Source organism: Equus caballus, chromosome 4 (assembly GCF_041296265.1).
Source record: "Equus caballus isolate H_3958 breed thoroughbred chromosome 4, TB-T2T, whole genome shotgun sequence".
In the NCBI taxonomy this organism is placed as follows: domain Eukaryota; kingdom Metazoa; phylum Chordata; class Mammalia; order Perissodactyla; family Equidae; genus Equus; species Equus caballus.
In genome coordinates this window covers 5,584,868-5,607,979 of record NC_091687.1, presented here as the reverse complement: position 1 = coordinate 5,607,979, position 23,112 = coordinate 5,584,868, and the positions used below count along the sequence as shown (strand labels likewise).

At 45.2% G+C, this 23,112-nt stretch overlaps 1 protein-coding gene across 49 annotated transcripts in view; it reads left to right on the top strand.

Moving 5' to 3' along the window:
* The window catches only part of SRPK2 (SRSF protein kinase 2), a 228,849-nt gene that overhangs the window by 146,899 nt on the left and 58,838 nt on the right, over window positions 1–23,112 (top strand). For all 49 annotated transcript variants that reach the window (XM_070265410.1, XM_070265399.1, XM_070265387.1 and 46 more), the window contains one exon: window positions 10,173–10,324. Coding sequence is in view for 40 of the 49 variants with exons in the window: in XM_070265399.1 (XP_070121500.1) it covers window positions 10,173–10,324 (152 nt within the window). In the remaining 9 variants the exon portion in view is untranslated. The remainder of the gene's footprint in view (window positions 1–10,172; window positions 10,325–23,112) is intronic.

Sequence of the window (23,112 nt, the reverse complement as noted above, 5' to 3'; positions counted from 1 at the left end):
CTTGCCCACGGTGGTATATGTTGCATTATTTCCTGTGTAGCATAAGGCAATTGTTAGTGGTCATAGTAAGTTTCGTCAACACGTAGGTCTCAGTAAACATCTCTTGTTTTGTAGCAGTTTGCCCTGCACCCAGCCGGCTTCAGATTGCCTGCATACCAAACTTCTAGATAGAGACACATATGGGTCCTTGGTTTGCTTGTTGTTGTTATGTGTATAGCCCACCCCACTGTAAAAGGTAGGCTTACGTGAGGTTTCTGTCACATGTGTGTTCTCTAAAATCTGCATGTGAAATTTTGTTGGTGGCTTGAATAACCTTGTCCTTGGGCCCTGGCCTGGGCCCTTCCCCTGGCCATTTCTTTCCTCGTCTCTCCATGGCGCTGACATGCTTGGAAAGGCTTCAGCCACCAGCTGCTTGGTCATGACCTCTGCTTCTGTTTGCAGCCCAAAACTTTATTTTTTAGCTGTAGATTCTATCTACCAAGCATTCCACTGTATTTCTACACTGCGGGGCATCCCGCATGCCCCTCAGAGTCAGATGAGCTACGATAAGTAAATTTTCTCTGCAGCCCCTTCGTCCTCCTCCTCCCGCTCTGTTCTCTGTCCGGAGTGATGGTGTCTTAGTACCGGAAACCTGGGAGACAAACATCCACCTCCAGCAAACGAACGACCAAGTTCTGAGTTCAGGTTCTGTTATCTCTTCCCGGGACTCCTCACTAGTTTCCTTTCTTCTGTCTTTTATCCTTTCTACCCATTCTACACACCAGTTCCATATGTTCTCTGCAGAAAGCAAATCTCTGGTCCTAAAATTGCTTTTCAGTGGCTCCTACTTGCCTTGAGGATAGAGCCCGGACGCCTTAGAGCTGTGGATCGTCCCTCGGTGAGCCGACTGCTGCCTGTCTCCAGCCACACCGGCTCCTTTAGGCCTTGGGCCTGGACGTGCCCACCGCCCTGCACCTCATTTTGGTCAGTCTCTAAGATCATGCTCAGCAGGTGGCTGTTTCTGGCTCAGCCCTCTGCCGCCCACCCCTCTGTGACAATGCCCAGAGCAGTTGATGACCTTCATGTTGGCCTGCACTTCTCCCCTCGCGGTTAGACCACACAGCCCCCTGCCCCGGGCCCTTTGTGCCCCGTACACTTCCTGGTGCCTGGAAGACACTGTTCTGATGGCATTTTACCTGCCTTTGAACTCTTCGGTTTAAACTTCTCTGTCAGTCTTTTTTTCTCTACTTCAGTAGTAATAATGTTTTCTGACAGGTCCCACACGTGTTTTATGAGATGATAATAGTATTGGTGGCGTAATAAGTGTGTCACCCTGTCACGTGTGTTGTTAGGGGACCAAGCAGTCAGCTCCTTTGTGGTCTGGGAGGTGGATTACTCGGGAAGCAGGTCTGATTTACTTCCATCTTCGCTAACTTTTAATTGGCTCTGCTCCACCTTCTAGAGACACCAGTCTTAGAAAATAAGAAATCTATAGCGTCTGGCTTGGAATTTTGACTGTTTCTGTTAGAACTTGGGGAATAAGATTTTTTTCACCTGCCTGTGCTCAAAAGAGAATTGGCCCCCATTCCTGATTACCCAGCTTCTTAATTCCTCTGGCCATTTAAATTATTTTTAAAAACCCAAATGTCACTCTTGAGGCCAAAATCTGATAATTTAACATGAATTACCGTCATTCGTTGCTTAGTGATGGGGATATGTTGTGAGAAGTCTGTCGTTAGGTCATTTTGTCGTTGTGCGAACATCGCAGAGTGTACTTACACAAACCTGGATGGTCCAGCCTACCACACACCTCGGCTGCATGGTCTAGCCTGTTGCTCCTGGGCTGCAAACCTGGACAGCATGTCGCTGTACTGCATACTGTAGGCGACTGCAACACGATGGTAAGTACTTGTGTATCTAAACATATCTAAAGATAGAAAAAGTGCAGGAAAAATATGGTATAAAAGATTAAAAAAGTACATCACTGTAGACTTTATCAACACTGCACGCTTAGGCTACACCAAAGTTATAAAAAAATTTTTTTCTTTCTTCAATAATAAATTAACTTTAGCTTACTGTAACTTCTTTACACACTTTTAAATTTCTTTTAACTTTTTGACTCTTTTGTAATGACACTTTAAAACACAAACATTGTACAGCTGTACAAAAATATTTTCTTTCTTTATATCCTTATTCTGTAAGCTTTTTTCTATTTAAAAAATTTTTAATTTGTTTTTACTTTTTAGATTTTTTGGTTAAAAACTAAGACACAAGCACACACATTAGCCTAGGCCTCCACAGGGTCAGGATCATCAGCATCACTGTCTTCCCCCTCCGCCTCTTGTCCGCTGGTTGGTCTTCAGGGGCAATAACACACGTGGATCTGTCCTCTCCTATGATAACGATGCCTCTGCTGGAACACCTCCCGCAGGACCTGCCTGAGGCTCTCCCTGAGGAGGTGTCACTCTTCAGAAATACATGCGTGGTGATTTTCTTAATTTGTTTCTTCTTTTCATCATAGATTTGCTTGCAAGCAGATAATAATGCACCACAAACATTCCTCTCTATTAATGAAAACCTTTTGGTATAGAGGTCCGTGTTTTCAAACTTTTAAGGAGCTTGTTGAGCAAAAGCTTCTGCGAAGTCTTCACTGTGTGTTTTCTTAGGGGTTCATCTTTTTCTTCTGCAGTTGCGTTTTCTCTTGTATGGCTGTATGATGTCACTAGGCAATAGGAATTTTTCAGCTCCATTATAGTCTTATGGGACCACTGTCATACATGAGGTCTGTCGTTGACCGAAACGTCATTACGCAGCACATGCCTCTTAATACTTACTGAGAACTTGGCAACTGTACCCGTTTTCTATTGCTGCATGACAAATTACCGCACACTTAGCAGCTTGAAACAATGCTCATTTATTCACTCACAGAGGTTAGGGCTGCACAGCGTGGCTGGATTCTCACTGGGCTGAGCTCAACCTGCCGGCCGAGGCTGCAGCTCGCATTTGGGGCTCAGAGCCCTCTCCCAGCATCACTGGCAGAACTCATTTCCGTGCCTTGATGTCCTTGTTATGTTTCCAGCTGTTGTCTGGGAGCTGCTCTCTCTCTCCTGGAGGCCGTGCGCACGCAGCTCTTGCCATGTGGCCCGAGTGGGCAGTTCACAGCCTGCATGTTTGCTTTTCCTCAGGCCAGCTGCAGCATGTCTCTTTGCCTGCTGTGACCAGCAGAGGAAACACTCTACTTTAAAAGTCTCACGTGATTAGGGGGAGCGCGCTGAGTGTAGCTGCCGTTTCGCCATATAACATAATACAGTTATGAGAGTGATGTCTTACCCCGTCCATGGGGTCTGCCCACACTCCCTCGCTCAAGGGGGAGGGCCGGTGCAGCTCATTTCAGAATCCTCCCTCCCACAGCAGACACTTCCCATGTAAGTTTCATTTACGCAAAGTTGAGGCGTTCTCTTTTCCTTAGAGAGGAATATGTGAAATCGTGGCTTTTTCCCTCCCTAGCTGTGTGGCTTTCCCCAGTGTGATAGCCAGCCTTTTTAGATAGGCTGTTTTGTTAGAAAGTAAATATTGATTGATTCTGTCCGTAAGTAGAAATGCCAGATTACATATTTCTCGGCCACCAATTACCACGGGAGAAGGAAGAGTGAGGAGGAGGGAGGGGGCCCGAGAGCGAGTTATAGATCAGGGGGTGGACATCGGAAAGAAAACGCATGTGAGTTTATGTCAGTGTCCCAGCGTACTGCCTGAAGAAACTCATTTGGCACTCCTTTCCTTTGTATTTTGGTTAAAGATTAATTGAATGAATTAGTGTCCTACATTGTGTCAGTTGTCGTTTAGGCTGATAACAAAAGAAGGGACTCCTTTTTCTGCCAAATGTGAAGTTTACTTGTCCTTTTCTCTGCTCAAAAGGAATAGCAGCTGGAAGGAAATCAGCGCTCCCGTCGGTTGCCGTGGCAATTTAGAGCAGGTGATGCGTGCATTTGGCGAGGGCTGTTCAGTTTTCGCTCCCTTTTCTGATAAATACAAGATGAAGTGGATCAGTGTAATAAAGTAATCTTAGTACTATAATAGTTAAAGGAAAATATTTCGTGGGTATTTGAAATGTGCATTTTTATTATATCCTTATTTGTAGTTATGATTAGAATATTTAAGTTGTGTTTTATGTAGGGCAATAGTTTTTTGTGAAAATGTATAGACTAGTTGGAATTTTGCTTGCTAAATATTTTGTTCCAGTGACTGAGGTGATGCATTTCTTATGTTGTATGAGAACATGTTCTTAAGTTAGTGCCTTGTGTAAACTTCGGACACTTAGACTCTCAGTCTACTTTTTGCAGAGCTGCGTGTTACTTCTCACTGTGGAATGTGGCTGGGGCAGTTGTAAAAGAGACCATGTGTAGGGCCAGCCCAGTGGTGCAGTGGTTAAGTTCATACGTTCTGCTTCGGCAGCCCGGGGTTCACCAGTTTGGATCCCAGGTGTGGACGTGACACTGCTTGGCAAGCCATGCTATGGTAGGAGTCCCATGTATAAAGTAGAGGAAGATGGGCATGGATGTTAGCTCAGGGCCAGTCTTCCTCAGCAAAAAAAAAAAAAAAGAGGAGGATTGGCAGCAGATTTTAGCTCAGGGCTAATCTTCCTCAAAAAAAAAAAAAAAAGAGACCAGGTGTATAGATCATTCAAATCTAAATGTAGGTGTTTCTCATTTTTCTTGGAAGCATATACTTTGTAAAGGTATAAAGTGGACATTAAAAGATATTACACAGTTGTACAGGCTTTTGCTTTTTATTTTTATTTTTATTTTTTTAATTTATTTTATTTTTTTTTAAAGATTTTATTTTCTTCCTTTTTCTCCCCAAAGTCCCCCGGTACATAGTTGTATATTCTTTGTTGTGGGTCCTTCTAGTTGTGGCATGTGGGATGCCGCCTCAGCGTGGTTTGATGAGCTGTGCCATGTCCGTGCCCAGGATTCGAACTGACGAAACACTGGGCCGCCTGCAGCGGAGTGCGCGAACTTAACCACTTGACCATGGGGCCAGCCCCCAGGCTTTTACTTTTTAAAAAGCAGCTTTCTAAGGTGTAATTCGTATACCATACAACTTACATATGTAAAGTTCAGCTCATTGTGTTTTGCTCTGTTCACAGGGTTGTGTGACCAGCACCACAGTAAATATTTTCGTCCCGCCTACAGAAACCCCGTACCTCTAACAATCAATCCCCATTTCCCTCCTCTTTGTCCCCGGCCCCCAGCCCTAAGCGACCACTGATTTACTCTGTCTCTATGAAGGTGCCTATTCTGGACATTTTGATATAAAATGGAATCATACAACGTGTGGTCTTTTGTGACTGACATTTTTTACTCAGCAAAATGTTTTCAAGATTCATCCATGTTGTAGCATGTGTCAGTACTCCATTTGTTTTTGTTGCTGAATAATATTACTCTGTAAGGATACAGCTCGTTTTATTTATCCGTTTATCAGTTGATGCACATTTGGGTTGTTTCTGCTTTCTGTCTAGTATGAATAACGCTGCTGTGAACATTTTTGCACAAGATTCCGTGGGGACATATGTTTTCATTTCTCTTGGGTATATCCTTAGGAGTGGAATTGTTGGGTTATGTGGTAACTCTAAATTCAGCCTTTTTAGGAACTTCCAGAAATTCCAGAAGAGCTGTGCCATGTTAGACTTCAACTACAATATATGAGGTTTCCAAGTTTTTCATTCTCAACAATACTCGTTATTATCTTTCTTCTTATTATTGCCATCCTCTTGGGTGTGAAGTGGTGTCTCATCGTGGTTTTGCTTTCCATTTCCCAAATTACTAATGTTGGTGAGCATCTTTTCATGTGCTTATTGGTCATTTGTATATCTTCTTTGGAGAAATATCTGTTTTAGTCTTTTTCCTATTTTTAAATTGGTTTGTCTTTTTGTTGTTGAGTTATAAGAGTTCTTTTTATTTTCTAGGTACAAGTCCCTTATTAGTTGTATGATTTGCAAATATTTTCTTTCTTTCTGTGGGCTATCTTTACTTTCTTGATGGTGCCTTTTGGAGCACAAAAGGTCTTAATTTTGATCGAGTCCAGTTTATCTTTTTTTTCTTTTATTGCTTATGCGTCTAGTGTCATATCTAAGAAACATTCCCTAACCTAAGGTAATGAAGATTTACTTGTATTTATGTGTAAGTTTTATAGTTTTAGCTCCTTCATTTAGGTCTTTGGTCCATTTTGAATATTTATGTAATGTGCGTGTGATATAGAATTACAACTTCATTTTTTTTGCTCACAGATACCCATTTGTCCCAGTACCACTTGTTGAAAAGACTTCTTTCACCTTTTAATTGTGTTGCACTCTTGTGGAAAATATTTATGGGTTCCCCCCATGGCTTCTTAAGTGCTTCTAGTAATTCTTAAACGAAACAACTTCTTGATGGTTTTCGTTAGGATTGATAAAGGTATTTTCTTTTGATCTGTTGATATATTTCAGGAGTATGTACTTGGTGAGATAACCTGTCGCGTCTTGATCTTTTAAACAATTTAAGACTTCACCAGGCTTTGAAGTACTGTGGAAGCCACCAGGCACCACTCTGAAGAAGCCAGCCGGAAGGACAGTGTGGCATCCTTCTCTTTCCATGCATCTGCCCCAAGACAGAGTCGCTGTGTTTCTCCTCTGGTGGGTGGTGCAAGGGTGGACGCGGTGGAAAAGGATCACTGATTTGGAGCACAGCATTTGGCAGTTACATTGCACTGGGTCTTACGGTGTTGAATTGAGTGATTTGAGAGTCAGTGATAATTGGTGTGAAGAAGGTTACTAGGAACAGCCTTAGAAGAAAGCAATAATCCCTGGTGTGGCCAGGCATCTCTGATTTTGAGGCCAGGCTGCTCCTCTGGTATCAGTGACTCGGCAGGGTCTAGAGTAGTGCTGTGCAGTAGAGAGAAGGGAGCCCCATTTGTGATTTAAAGTGTTAAAGTAGCCACATTTTACAAAGTCAAAAGAATCAGGTGACTTTAATATGTTTTGTTATATCCAAAACATTATTATTTTAACATGTAATAAATATAAAATTATTAATAAAATATTTTACATTCTTTGTACTAAATCTTGGAAATCCGTACATATTTTACACTTAGAGCACATCTCAGTTTGGACTAGACTCATTTCAAGTGCTCACTACCCACACGCGGCCAGCGGCTACGGTACTGGTCAGCGCACTTGTAGATGTTTTGACGTGATGGCCATTTGAAGTTACTCCACTTCCTGTGTGCTCTAGGGTGCCCTGACTCAGCCTTTAACTTGCTGGAGCTGGCTTTGGGGAGCTTCTGCCTGCTGTCCTCTGTGGCCCTCGCTGGAGGGGTGGGAGGGGGCTGCTCACTGAGACCAGAGGGTCTAAGGATTCTGTGAAGCGACGTGGGCAGCTCACCGAATGCGTGAAGAATGATTGAGAGACAAATACTATGATGACGGTACCTGAGCCTCTCAAATGAGAGACGACGGGCCTGTGACAATTAGCCTCTCTTCTCGCTTATCACAGATGCAGTCAGCTCCTTGTGTGGAAAAGACCGCTGGTGCAGTGGTGCGCCAGTCGGCATGGTTTTGTCCCCCGGAGATCCCTCAGTGTCTGGACACGTTTTTGACGGTTGCGCCTGGGAGTGAGGGCTGTTACTGATGGGTGGTGGCTGGAGGCCCGGAATGCTGGCAGCATCCTGCGGCGTGCAGACAGCCCCACAGCAGTGCGTTCTCTGGCCCAAGTGCCAGGCGCGCAGAGCACAGTCGGGTCCTGGGCGAGGAGAACAGGATCCTCCAGTGCTTCTCTTTTCGTTAATGGTTACATAGTTTCTCCAGGGAATAGAATGTGTTTTCTTTTAAATTCAGAGAATCTCCTTGTTTTCTCATGTGAAATTTCTGGGGAGGAAGCAGCCGCTTTCCAGGTCTTGCTGATGGAGCAGTTTGTCAGAGGGCGGGTCTGGCCGCCCTCCCTGCCCGGGCAGTGGGGAGCCGTTGCCCTCCTCTCCTGCGCCCCTTCTCCAGGCGTCTCCTGCTGGGCAGCTCGCCTTCAGTGAGAGCAGGTCTGTTAGAAAGCAGTGGCAAGGCTGCCAGGAGGATGACTGCACTTTCAGACGGTCTTGGGTTGGGGTGTGTTCTGGCAGCCCGGTGGGTGCTGGGCCATGACTGTCCCCTTCAGGGCTCCGTCACGAGGAGTGGCTAACTCACGTTGTCACCACTGTGTTCCTAATGTCTGTCACCAGGGAGCTGTAACTTTGAGTCTTCAGAAACTCTAGCAAGTAGAAATCCATAGCAGGCGTTTCAGCGTGTCAGTGTTCTTTGTTTCCTGCCCGAGGTGGGGCTCCTCGCCGGTGTTTGCCTCTGAGGTTACCCGTGGGTGTGTCCCCCACGCTTCCTCACGTCGCCTGGGGTTTCTGCTGCCTTCCGCCTCTCCCCACTTCATTGCTTGCGGCAGTCTGTGTTTCTGGTGGCAAACCACATAGATGAGCAGTGGCTGCCTTAGGCCTGAAGGCTGTGGAGTGAAGGCTATTTAGGGCTGTTAGATTTGGCAGGAATTTAGAGGTCCAGCTTGGAAAGGGGCGGTGGTCAGCACAGCTCCTCTGGCCCTGCCTCCTGCTTGCAGCTGCGGGCGAGGTTGCACCCCATGCCGGCTGACCTTCTCAGGGTTCCAGGGCTGGAGAGCGAGCTTCGGCTCTGTGTCCTAGGCTGGACCATTGTGCAAGGAGGAGCAGTGTCTTAAAAGGTGCTTTTAGAACGGGAGCGTGGCTGCTGAGCAGGCCAAACAAGTGGCAGGTGTCCACCACATCAGTGCCTGCGGGGTGCCCCTCGCTCCCAGGCTAGAGACCCCCGGCTCGCCCTACTGAAGCTGCCTCTGGGGACACATCCGGCTGCCCGCCCCTGTCCCGCCGTGTCTGTTCCCTCCCCGCTTTTACCCACAGCTCTGCGGGCTCAGCCCGCACGGGTGTGGCGCCTTATCAGGCGGCTTCCCGCTACGGGAGAGATGTGCAGGTGGATCCGGGTCGAGACCATAGGTTCATGGCCCCATGGGACATGCTTAGAATCCGCAGTTCGTTTACAGCAGATGAAAGCTGGATCCTGTAGAAGGGCGTTATGAGTGCTGTGCCTCCCAGCAAGTGTCTGTAATTGTAATATATCCTTGCGTTATTCTGGATGTCTGAAAGAAGCTTATGTCTGTGCACTCTCAAGTGTTTTTTTGGTATGACTGATTGTCCTATCGTTTGTGAAAGAGTATATACTAAACATCATTTAGCCTTTTTGTGACAATTAGAAATGACCATTGCAGGGGCCTGGCCCGGTGGCGCAGCAGTTAAGTGCACAAGTTCTACTTTGGCAGCCCAGGGTTCGCCCGCCAGTTCAGGATCCTGGGTGCGGACATAGCACCGCTTGTCAAGCCATGCTGTGGCAGGCATCCCACATATAACGTAGAGGAAGATGGGCGCAGATGTGAGCTCAGAGCCAATCTTTCTCAGCAAAAAGAGGAGGATTGGCAGCAGTTAGCTCATGGCTAATCTTCCTCAAAAAAAAAAAAAAAGAAAAAAGAAAGAAATGACCATCACAGACCTTGCATTGATGTATGGGCTGTATTTATATTGGACTGACAATGGGTGTTTTCTTTGTTTAATTTTCAGTTTGGGGTAGTGTTTTTGATAAGGTTGATAGATAACTGAATTCCTCAATGGAATGGCCATGCTTCACCTAGAATATAGTCAGCATTTATGAGTTATCCAGGAAACCTCACCACATTGCTACTATTTTTATGGGAAAAGGAATTCTGGTTTTAAAATAAGCCCCTTTATAAGTTCAAGGTTACTTTCACCATCTTTTCATAATCTCTGTGGGATGTGTTCTGACTTAGAAGGCTGTACATCTTGGAGGTACTCGTTTGTTTCACTTCCATTTCATAATATTGTCAGGGCTTAACGAAATATTGAAGCTCTGAGCAAAAATGTGCCTGCAAAAATATTCCTTGGCTAATTAGGGTAGGTTTTTCCTCCTGGCCCGTATGTTAAAACTGCACTTGAATTCAGCTAAAATGGATGAAGTGACATTAGTCAGCGTTTCTTCCTAGTGTGTGCTGAGTTTTATTTTTTCCCATATTAGGAAACTCTCAGGTGTGTCCATATGCAAGATGTACTCCTAAGTAAAAGGGTATTTTCTTCTGCTGTTCCAGGCCGGAGCCTCAGCAGAAAGCTCCCTTGGTTCCTCCGCCGCCGCCTCCACCACCACCCCCGCCTCTGCCAGACCCTGCACCCCCCGAGCCGGAGGAGGAGATCCTGGGCTCCGACGATGAGGAGCAGGAGGACCCCGCCGACTACTGCAAAGGTGACGCGCTTGCCTGCCCCACAGGCGGCCCGTGGTTGGCTGGGGGATGGGTGATGGGAGTTAAGGATGCAAACTGCTTGGTCTTTACTAAATTACCCTCCTGGGGTCAGTATCATTTCACATGCTTAAAGTATGACATGGAGTGATACCAGAAAATGTAAGCCATTTCAGAAGGAGAACTGTAAGAGAGAGAAAAATATATGCATATGTATACACATATTCTCCGTACTTTTAAGAGGATTTAAATCTGCTTGTCGAGGTAAAGATAGTATAAAGCAGGACATTAAAGATGAAAACATGATAAGCCATCTCAGAAGAACATAGGGAGTAGAGGATGCCAGGCTCTTGAGGGGAACCAATTTAGCTGTTGTTCGCTGCATTTGACTAAGTTTTCCGGCTGCCAAGAACTAGCAAGGAGCCGCTCCTTTCTCTGAATAGCAGTGAATTACATAGTATTCATTGTCTGTGGAAAGAAAGCCTGCCCGTTTGTTTACAGAGACAGACTTTTTCCTGGCATTGTACTCAACGAAAAAGACCTTCTGTGGGTTCTGCCATTGTGTGGCATAGTGGATTATGTTTCAGCTATGATTTCACAGAAGACAGAAGTTATTCAAGTGGAGTGTTCTTGTCTTGATGCCTCGTAAAGACCAAGAGCATAGAGTTAAATTCCTAGGAAGCCAGCATGTTGTGTGATGAATGTTGGTCCAGCTCCGTACTCTGTGTAGACTGGAGTCTGAGAATCCAGGAGGAAGGGAGGTTGCTCTGCCCGTTTGGCTGCCTCTCTGGTACTTAACTTCCTCATTTGGACTTTAATCCCTCTAACAGGAAGTTATCACAGCCTGCAATTCTGAGCTTCTGAACAGTTGATGAGACATTTATTTGTTCTGCTATGAGAGTTTGAGAACTAATCTTCCACTCTAACCGGATTGTTCCATAGGTGTGGGTTTCCACCTATAGAATCAGTGTTTTCCTTAGGAGGAGGAGTGTAGCTCTTTAGCATTTGTATGAGTAGTGTTCAGGACCCCAAAGGTCTGTGCCATCTCATATGGACAAGGAAAAGTTTGGAAAGGTGAAAAGAAGATGTTTTTCATCCTCCCTCTTAATCTGCATTTCTTGGTTCGGAAGTTAAGTTGTTTGAAGAAGAGATGTGGACAGTTGTCTTGTTTTGCTGCTTAGGCCAAGGTGTTTGGTTGGTCTGTGGGAAGTGTTCTCCTGAGCACATGGCCTCCGCCTGCTGCACTGAGAACCCATTTGCCTCACTGGCTCTCCAGCCTGTGGGTCAGGAGGTGGGACCAGTGCTCTCCTCCCTTTACCAGCTCTGCACGTCAGCACAGTGGACACCCCAGACCGAAACATGGGCCACGAGAGAAGGATTCCACAGTCAGGGCTGATTCTAGATAGCGTTCACTGACCTCAAAACATCTTAGAGCATTAAAGTCAGCCTCACTAAGGCATTTTGGAGATGGTGAAGTTCTCTTCTCTCCCTCGGTCTCTCTCCCTCTCATCCCTAACTTTGGTAAGTGACTTATGCCTCTAGTCAGTATGACATGTGACAGATGCCTTACTCTGAATTTTGTAGTATAGACTATAACAGTTTGTTTAAGATAACTGACATGAATGCATTCCAGGAGTGCATGGAATCGACTGGGAATGTCTAGGATAAGAACTGTGCCTTCCCTTTTTTCCTCTCTGTGGATGTAGTAGATTACTCTTTCCCCTGGAACTGGTTGTGTTTAAGTACCAACAGGATGTGTTGTTTTTTTTTTTTTTCCCCATTTTTTTTTGAGGAAGATTAGCCCTGAGCTAACTTCTGCCAGTCCTCCTCTTTTTGCTGAGGAAGACTGGCCCTGAGCCAACATCCGTGCCCATCTTCCTCTACTTTATATGTGGGACACCTACCACAGCATGGCATGCCAAGTGGTGCCGTGTCCACACCCGGGATCCGAACTGGCGAACCCCGGGCAGCCGAAGGGAATGTGTGAACTTAACCGCTGCACCACCGGGCCGGCCCCCAATGGGATGTTTTATCACTCTGAGTACTTCAGCATGTTGTGCCTACGATCCAGTACATTCTCCTGTGTAACCACAGTACAGCCATCAAGATCAGGAAGTTAATGTTCGTGACCGACCAAATCGCGTCCTAACTCCTCATCCTTTACAAGTCTCTCCCCGTTGACAGCCTGTGCAGCCTCGGCCGTGTGAGCAGGAAGGGCGCTGTTGACAGTTCCTCCCCGCCTCGGCGCTCTCTGGGGAGTGGGGTCTCCCTCCTCACAGCCGGCTTCTTCCTGCCCGTCTTGCTTTTCGCTCTCCCACCAAACCCAGGGAGATTGTGGACTTTGGGGTCTCAGAGACCTGGTTCAAACCCTGGCCTCCCAGCTCTGGATCCCTGGACGACGTTCTTTGCCTCTAGGCTTTGCTTTCCTCGTCTCTCTCTATAGTATGATATATAATAACATCTGACACCTACAGTTTTGTGAGGGATAAAATGAGACAAATGGATGAAGTGTGCGGTGTGGTCCCCGAAACATAGAAGATTCTTAAGAAATAGGAATTTTGTTTCCTTCTGTCTGTGTTCCAGCCTTCTCCCAGGTGTTTCCCTCTGTGCTCTATGCTGCACCTGTGCTTGCTGGTCCTCCTAGTGGTCCGACCGCCTCACCGGGGGGCTTGTTTTCCCTGGCCTCTGGAGAGAGCAGTCAGTGTTGCATCCTTCTCTTCCTGTCTTATCTCGATGTCACGTCTGGTCGCTTGTCTGGGGCAGGAACTGTGGCAACTGGCCGTGCAGTTTATAGAGACTCCTGCATCCAAGCCCAGGGGATAACAGGGTCAGGCACGGGGCAGCCGTAGACAAACACTGCCGGGAGGCTCTTGTGCAATGTGTGCTCGCGCGGGAGCTCGAGCCTGAGGCCTCCTGGGGGAGACTTCAGTGTGCTGTGGGTTTGTGGGGTGTGACCTTTGTACCACCTGTGTCAGAGTCGCCAGGGGTGCCTGGCAAACATTCCTGGGCTGCACCATCCATCCTGAGCTGGAAGCCCTGGAAGCAGACCGGGACTCAGAATATCTAACAAGTTCACCAGGTGATGTTTCTGCACGTGGAAGCTGAAGTTGCTCGTCCAAGGCGTGCGTCATCCCCCTAAACTTCAAAGCTGTGACCAGGGAGGCGACCCTTCTCTTCACTTCACGCTGTGCCACTGTTCGCTGTGTGAGGGAATTACTGCTTTGAAGAGCTGTAGGTTCCAGGATTTTTCCAGAACCCTCAGTGTGTGTTAACTGCAAGGACCAGTAAACGGTGGCAGGAGGAACATTGCTTTGTCACGTCGTGCCGCCTGCACTGACTGACTCCCCATAGACCCAGTTTTGTGGCTCTCTGAAATCGTTCTTAGATAAGTTGGCGCCTTGTACAGTTTCATCACTTGTGTTATTTCTGGAAACATCGATTTCAACACAGTTGTGGTCTTAACTTGGTATGAAAGAGTGTGTTGTTTCCTCAAAAAGGCCTTCTTTGAACCCCTAATCGTGTCTTACTTAGGCCCCTCCCTCTGTTGCCTTACAATAGTGTCCAGCGCAGCCCCCGCACCCTCGCACTCGTCATGGTGTGTAATTACACATTTGTGCTTGTGCTCGTTCGTGCCCTCCTCCTCCCAGCCTGAGAGTCCCTGTGGTCCAGGGCTGTGCATTCTGTTAATAACCCCGCTGCGTTTGCACTGCCCGCGCTGCAGTGCGATGGGTGTTTTTGGTTGGATGAAGGAGTTGCCCCCAGCGTTAAGCTACAGCTAAGGGATAGACAGCGCCGATGTCACCTGTGTGTCTGAGAGGGCTTGTCGGGGTGAGGAGGTTGACATTCCATGAAGGACACACAAATCAGAATACAGGTCCTTTGTTTCTGCCTTAAATCTTCTTAAAATTGTTCATTATTCTCCAGAGTTCCTATGTATTAAGCATGTTTGAGGGGCATACAGTTTGTTTCTTTAGAAACTTGGGGATATCTTCTTCAAAACATAGGGTAAGCAGTATAAATATTCACACACTAGAAAAATGTCAGATGACCTTCTTATACACAGATTGCCTTTCCATCTATGAGAAGTTTGGACTGGCTGAATTTTAATAAGTTTCAGAATTTAATGGTCGTGGTGATAAGGTCTCCCTGGCCTTGTCTCTCTCCACAGTCTGACTTATGAGTATTTCATAGCTTCAGTTTTTTTAAAAGAAAGAAAGCAATACGTCTTACACAAGGTTGCCTTAGAAACGGTGTCATGCAGCTCAAATGTTTTATAGAAATGTAAGTTTTAGTTTTTGTTCTTTTTGATATGAAAGAGATGACCTTTATTCGTTCACAATTCTTTTCCTTAGATCCACTAATGCTGGACACGTACTTAATTCACCACGGTTGCGTGTGTTTTGAAAATTAGTTGTTTTAATTGGCTTACTTGAAGCCTGAACAAGAGACTGCTTATCTGTGTGGACACGGTAATAGGTGCTCTTGAATTTATCACATTTCTTCCATGGAGGCTGAGGAGGTTCTAGCACCTGATGGACCTGTTGGAGCTGAGAATTGCTGCTGACGAGGGTATTGATCACTCAGCTCTAGTTAGCGTGACAATTGAATTCTTTGAGGCTTTGCTCTGTGTAGTGTTGTTGTACACAGGGAATATGAAAGTCAGCGAGAAACAGCCCCCTCTCTCGGCGTTCCCGGCCTCCTGACGTGGCCACGTCGGTCCCAGTGCTGGAGCCTTGGCCTGTCTTCCTTCCTCGCTCCATCCCAGCACCCAGGCAGGGCAGTCTGTGGCCTGCTGAATGTTGGCTGAATGAAGAGACTAGATTAAGAAACTACTCAAAGACGTTTTTCACCTTTATTGTGTGGTTAACTGTAAGAGGGGAAAAAGGAAGATTTGTGAGGGCTTAAAAGGAGTGAGATTGTGGGGCTGGCCCCGTGGCCGAGTGGTTAGGTTCGTGCGCTTCACTGCAGGCGGCCCACTGTTTCGTTGGTTCGAATCCTGGGCGTGGACATGGCACTGCTCATTGGGCCGTGCTGAGGTGGCGCCCCACATGCCACAACTGGAGGGACCCACAGCAAAGAATATGCAGCTATGTACCGGGGGGCTTTGGGGAGAAAAAGGAAAAAAATTTTAAAAATCTTTAAAAAAAAAAAAAGCAGTGAGATTGTATGAGAATGTACAGGAGGCCTGGACAGCTACAAGGGGCTGGACTTTGTTGCTGAGGGTGGCGCTTTTCTGCTCAGGCCTGGAGGCTGGAAGGGGTCTCTGAAAAGCCCTCTAGGTGCCGTTGTGTTCCTGACAAATGGGCGAGCTGCAAGCCGTCGGTGGAAGAGTGGGTTGAAGGATAGCTTGGGAGCATCATTGTAGATGACAAATGTGAGGATGAGAAATTTGTACATGAAGTAAGTTAAAACATCACTTAGTAGTATATATCAAAAAAAGTGAACTTGAAGGAAAACAGCATAATTTGTGTGTGTGTGTAGATTTCTTTGGATTTTCTGCATACATAATTATTTATCATTTAACTGCAGATAATTTTCTTTTTCCTTAACATTCTTTATGCATTTCATTTTTCTTGCTTCATTGCTCCGTGCACGAGATTGAATAGAAATGGTAACAGTGCACATCCTTGTCTTGTTTCTGATCTTACAGTAAATGTGTGGATTTTTTTTAAGATATCTCTTGATGGATCATAGATTTAAATGTAAATGAAAAGTATAAAACTTACAAAAAGAAAAAAGTAGGAGAATGTTTTCACAACCTTGGAGTAGGGAAAGACTTTTTAGAGTATACAAGAAGTGTTAACTATAAAATAAAATTAATAAATTGGATTTTGTCAAAATTAAAAACCTGTGCTGATTAAAAGACGGTTTTAAAAATGAAAAGACTAGCTTCAGACTAGGAGAAAATATTTGCAGTACATAAAGCTGAGTGAGAACATCAGGAAACTTTGTGAGGTTTTGGAGAAGTGTTTTGTATTGATTCAGGCGTGTACGTTTCTCAAATTTCAGGGAATTGTGTACATAGATGTTTGGCTTCATTGTACATAAATTTTGCCTCCATTTAAAAAATGTTGCAGTTATATCTGGATTGTAGAATTTCTATTTTTGTGGGGGTTTTTTTTCCTTACCTCTCAGTCTTGTTTTTCTTTGTTTTCTATATAGGATATATATTTTTTTGTAAATAGAAAAAAAGAAATGTTTAAGGGAAAAACTCAGCAGTGAGGAGCCATTGTAGATTTTGAACAAGGAAGTGCTGTATCTGAGAAAGATTAGTTTGTGAATCTTGAACCATTGGAGGCATCTCGGAGGTAGCATCTTTATCATTGGACAGATGACTGGGCAATGATAAAAAATTCCAAGTCCTGAACCCTGGGGTAACTGGAGGAAGAGTAGTGCTTTTTTTATAGGGGACTCTGGACTTTGAAACTGCTTGTCATTTCTTCTTTGTTTTAGATACTGTTTGACTGTTAAAGCTCAAAGCCACATGTGCAGCCTGCCTCTAACAAGAGAACAGAATTTATGTGTGGCGTTCTGTGTCCTGACTTCACCGTGACATTATTCTGTTTTATTTTTTCTGGGCTATTTTTTCTTTGCCCCAATTTCCTTCTAATTTTACATCTTGTATTGTGGTTTTATAAATTGCATCGATTCCTCGTTGGAAAGAAGTGGCTTTGACACTATCGACAGGAACAGTGAAATCACAGTTGGTCTGGGGAAATTTTGATGCTTGACTTCACTCATTTGAGTTTAAAGAAACGGGTGAAGATATTAAAAAGGCAGCCAGAAATATGAATCTGGGGCTCAGAAGAGAGGGCAAGCAAATGGTGTAGTACAGAATTTAACGTTTCCAAAGAGAGTTCTGGCCTTTGCCCTGAGCTCCGGGGTGGTCATTTCTAAGCCCTTGGAATGTCCTGCCGGATAAGTGTCTTTGTTTACCTGGGGACCTTGGGCCACATGAGATAGTTTAAGAGTGTGATTTGTGGTAGGGACTTTTGGAGGATGTGGAGACGGAGGTCAGCCATGTTGCCTGTCAACCATGTTTACATAATGGAGCCCTAATAAAAACTCTGGACTCTAAGGCTCGGGGGAGCTTCTCTGGTTGGCAGTAGTCTCTGTGCATTGTCACGTGTCATTACCCAGAGAGAGTGACACTGTCCCTAACTCCTCTGGGAGAGGACAGCTGGATGCTCTGTATTGGAGACCTTCCTGGATTCTGCCCCATGCGTCTCTCCCCTTGACTGATTTTAACCTGTAGCCCTGACGCTGTAATGAACTGTAACCGTGAGTGCAGCAGCCTTCAGTGAGTTCTGTGAGTTCTCCTCCAAAATTGTTAATTCTTGAAACTGGGCATGGTGTTCGGAACCTCCAAACTTGCAGTTGGTGTCAGCAGCGAGGGTGATCTTTGGGCCTCCTCAACTCTGCAGTTCCATCAGGGCTGGGGGGTCAGGGGTGGGGGTCTTGTGGACTGTTCCCAAACCTTACACAAGTACTTGATAGGAAAACATCACATAAGGGCTGTTAAGTGAATAAAAAAGATGCAGAGAGGCTGTTCAGGAACAAGTGTTTGAGAAATTGAATGGAATACAAGAGGCGAGAGAACAAGTTGAGAGAAGCGGATGCGGCAGTCTGGGAGGTAGGAGAGCACCGAAGATGCGTGTTCAACTTGCCGGGGAGCAGACTGAGGAACTGAGAAGACGGCAGCTCTGTGATTCTGAATGAAAGATTCCTTAACATATTCCATTGTGTAGCCTAAATTTTCCATTTGTTGGATGTGGGTGGGGTCTGTCTTACAATCATCCTAAATGTCACTGGTGCTGTCCTCACCTGTCGGCCTCCTGCATAGTCTGCCCTTTTGGATCTGGACGTCCTCAGAGGAGGGCGCCGCAGGATCTGGGCCAGAATCGCCATGTGATGTCTGTCATGATCTTCCGTCCAGCCCCTCACTCCTGTGGGTGCTGCCAGTGCCCACAGAGAGAATGCTCTTGTCCAGGCCGCTGGGGCTGTCCTGTTGTCAGTGCCAGAGCAGGATTGTGGCATAGGAGTAGTGAGAGACAGCAGCCCAAATGCCTCCTGGGTCTCCACTTTGTCCCCTGGCGTCTGCGCAGCACTGCCTGCACCATTGCACTGAGCAGTGCGCCCTTCACGGAAACGGTCCTCCACCCATCCCACAGCCCTTCTCTCCACGGCCTGCACCGTTGGTCCCTGGAGTCTGGTTTTAGAGTCCACAGTCCACGTGATGGCTTGCTTTCACTCCTCTGTCCCATCCTCTCCTCATCCCCCTTTATAGGCTCACTGCAGCGTGAAATTCCTTCCCTTCCTTCTCTCTGCCCCAAACTGAAACATTCTTGCAAACTATTTCTTGCACGCTGGCTCCTTGGGACCGTCCACCAGCTCCCTTGGCAGGCCCAGGTGAGTTTGATTCTGATTTGGGATCTAAGGTAGGATTCGAAAAGCATTCACAAACAGAACTTGGTAATGGGACAAGTTTTGGAGTACTTTATTTTCTCTTTTTTTAAAGTTTCTCTTTACTGAGCTATGATTGACATGTGACGTTGTGTAAATTTAAGGTGTACGTTGTGTAAGTTAGGGTGCTGATTTGATACATTTACGCGTCGTGGTATGGTTACCCCTGAGCCTCAGCTGACATCTCCATCATGTCACGTAGTTGTCATCTCTTCTTTGTGCTGGGAACAGGTAAGCAACTTTGGAGTTTACAGTACAGTGTTGTCTGTATTTTCTCTTTTACTTCCCGCTTGAGGCTAGTGTTAAAAAAGACTGTGTTCTATAGGTGGAAATTAGTAGATTGAGAAGGAGATCTGATCGGTGGTTACCAGGGAAAAGGGGGGGTGGGGGGAGGGTACGGAGGGGGAAGTGGTGTACCCACAACATGACTAACAAGAATGTACAACTGAAATCTCACAAGGTTGTAATCTATCATAACATTAATAAAAAAAAAAAAAAAAAAAACACCCCCCAAAAAAAAGACTGTGTTCTTAGAGGTCCCTATCTAGATTTCTCTCCTTCATATCCCTGATATTCTGGACTGGGTAGAATCATGATGAATTTTGTATCTCTCTATATTGGATCCTGTTTCATCCTGAAATTGAAAAGATTGGAATGAAATAAGTTTCTGATTTTATTGGAGGTTTTTTGGTTTCTATTTTATGTTGACTATGAAGGAGTAATTGGAAACTTGCTATTTTTTTCCTCATACAGTTTTTTAATTGATAACATAAAATTCACCCATTTAAAGGGTACAATTCAGTGGTTTTCAGTGTCTTCACAGAATTGTGCAACTATTCCCGCTGTCTAATTCCAGAGCATTTTCATCACCCCGAGAAAGAAGCACATGTTCATTAGCAGTCGGTCCCTATCCCTGCTCCTCCCTGTCCCTGGCAACTGCAAATCTCCTTTCTGTCTCTATGCATTTGCTTATTCTGGACGTTTCATATAAATAGAACCGTACCATATGTAGCCTTTTGTGGCTGGCTTCTTTTACTTGGCATATTTTTCGGTTTTGTCCATGTTGTAGCATGCCTCAGTACTTTTACCTTTTATGCTGAGTGGTATTCTCTGTCCGAGATCTATCACATTTTGTTTAGCCAGTCATCAGTTGATGTGCATTTGGGTTGTTTCCACTTTTTGGCTATTATATGCGGCTATCAACATTTGTATTTGAGTTTCGGGGCGGGGGGGTTGTTTGTTTTGTGAGGAAGATTGCCCCTGAGCTAACATCTGTTGCCGATCTTCCTCTTTTTGCTTGAGAAAGATTGTCGCTGAGCTAACATCTGTGCCATCTTCTTCTATTTTTTATGTGGGACACTGCCACAGCATGGCTTGATGAGCAGTGCCAGGTCCGTACCCGGGATACCAACCTGTGAACACCAGGCCACTGAAGCAGAGTGCACAAACTTAACTACTGCGCTACCGGGCCAGCCCCTGTATGTGGGTTTTTGAGTGGGCATATGTTTTCATTTTTCTCGGGTATATACCTAGGAATGGAATTATTAGGTTGTATTGTAACTCCATGTTTAACATGGGGAATTGCCAGAATGTTTTTCCAAAGCAGCTACATCACTTTATATTCCCACCAGCAATATATGAGGATTACGATTTTTCCACATCCTTGCCAACACTTACTCTCTTTTTTATTTTGATCATCCCAGTGGGTTTGAAGTGGTCTCTCATTGTGGCTTTAATTTCCCAAATGACTGTTGAGTACTTTTCACATGCTTATTGGTATTTACATATCTTCCTTGGAGTGATGTGTGCGTGTGTGCGCTCGTGCACACACACATGCCCTTATTGCTGAGGTTGTGGTCCACGGTAACAGGTGTCCTTCTGTTTATGGGGACCCCTGAGACTTTCCTCCACTCTCAGTACCTGGGAAAGCTGCGCTTCTGCCCTCTCCTAAGCTGTGAGGAGCCTTTCAACTCAGCGACTGTGGCGGTGCCCCCAGTTTCTTGCTGGATTTTGATGTTAGGAGGTGCTGTGTGAATTGAGGTTCACACCCTCGCTTGTAAGTGACCTTACAGATGTATTCCTGTAGCTCTTTATTTAAACTTATATTGCAGAATATATGTTTACTTCTTATTTGCTAGTTTAAAAAGTTATGATAAAAATGATATAAGGTAATGTTAAAAACAAACAGAAGAGAGAACAAAAAATTGAAATTCTCACTTTTTACTTCTGACACACTATTCCACAGTCCTCTTTCCCGAGGTGAATTAAAGGGGTTAAAAGTGTCATAGATAGCCACCCAGCTATATGCACATCCGTATGTGCGCAATGCCCTAAATGTGATCGACCTGTGTGAGCTCTTCCATATTATGCTCTTTTCTTTCAGTAATATTTATGGATATATTTCCATGAACCTAAATACAGTTCTGCATCTTTGTTTTCTGTGTAATATTCTATTCCATGTGTTTACTTTAATTAGCTTTGTATTGATTAGACAGGTTTGGGTTCTCAGTTTTCACTCTTAGGAGCAATGTTACTGGGAGCTCCTTGTATGTTCATCGTACAGTTTGTCCTGAGCGTAATGTGAAGGTTGGATTAGTTAGTTTGAAGCACTGCACATGTGCATTTTAAAACACGTTGCCAATTGCCCTCAAGAAAGATTATACTGATTTAGACACTTACCAGACATACATGAGTGTGGCGCCATGTAGTCCTGCTTACCATGTCTTCACGTGGTATCACCAGTAATCTCTTTGTTTTAATTTTACTCATTTGGTTATTAGTACAACTAGCTGTTTGTTTGTTTTTTGGTTTTTTTTTTAAGATTTTATTTTTTTCCTTTTTCTCCCCAAAGCCCCCCAGTACATAGTTGTATATTCTTTGTTGTGGGTCCTTTTAGTTGTGGTATGTGGGACGCTGCCTCAGCATGGTTTGATGAGCAGTGTCTGTGCCATGTCCATGTCCGCGCCCAGGATTCGAACCAACGAAACACTGGGCCACCTGCAGCGGAGCACGCGAACTTAACCACTCGGCCATGGGGCCAGCCCCTGTTTGGTTTTTTAAAATGAATTGTGTTCTTCATTTTTTTTTAACCACTGGGTTGTTTTTTAAATTTTTGCTGAGGAAGATTGGCCCAGGGCTAACATCTGTTGCCAATCTTCCTCTTTTTTTGCTTGAGGAAGATTAGCCCTGAACTAACATCTGTGCCGGTCTTCCTCTATTTTGTATGTAGGTCACCACCACAGTGTGGCCCCCAATGAGTGGTGTAGGTCCATCCCCAGGATCTGAACCTGTGAACCCAGGCTACCGAAGTGGAGTGTGTGGAATTTTAGCCACTTCGCCACAGGGCTGGGCCTGACCACTGGGTTTTTAAAACTTACTTTTATTCTTTTTGTGTCATATGATGTTGTATTTGATTTTTTTAAAAAAGTTTTGTTTCTGTGCTAATTTCTTCATCATATCTTGGTTATACTTTATTCCCCTTTGTCCTTTATATGCTAATTAAAATCATTTTACTTACCTTTACCTTTTACTGATCCTGATAGTAGCCTACTCAGCTCTGTTTTCCAGACCACCTGTATTCACTGTGAGCCTTTAAAACCTGAATATCTTGTCAGACTCCCAGACCAAAACTCTTCCCTAGGAACTCATAATTTTCCTATGTTAGTAACACACGGAGATGCTGCTGTTCTCTCCAAGATTATTTGGTCTGAGGCATAAAAGGAGAGTTTTCAGGAAGGAAGGTTTGATAAAAGCAGTATTCAGTTAAGCCAGAGTTTGAGAAGGATGAAAGCTAAGGAAGGGCCAGTGCGTGGGGAGGGTCCCCAGTGACCCATCAACCAGGGCCAGCATGGGACATGCAGATGTCAGAGTGTCCTGGAGAGAGCGTGAGAGGTTCTTTAGTGACATGAGAGAAGCTTGCAGCTTGTGGGGAGTGGGGTCAGATATGGACAAGGAAAGTCAATTTTATGACAGGGTGGCCTGAGCATATTTCCAGGCAGAAGAGAAGAATCTGAGGAGAGGTTGAAGGACAGCGGGAAAGGAGTGAATGAGCGATTTCTGGAGATAGTAGGCTAGTCTTGGAAAGACTGAGGGCACGTCTTTCTTGCGGGACAGTGAAGGTTTTGCATGGCTGTTGTGGCGAGCAGAGTAAGGACTGTTCTGGTTGTTACTGTTGCATAATGAATTATCTCCAAACTTAGCAGCCTTAAGCCAGCCTTTTATTTTGCTTATGATTTTGTGGATCAGGAATTTAGAGAGGGCAAAGTTGGGGTGGTTTGCCTTTGCTTCATGATATCTGGGGCCTCAGTTGAGACACCTCTCAGGCGTATAG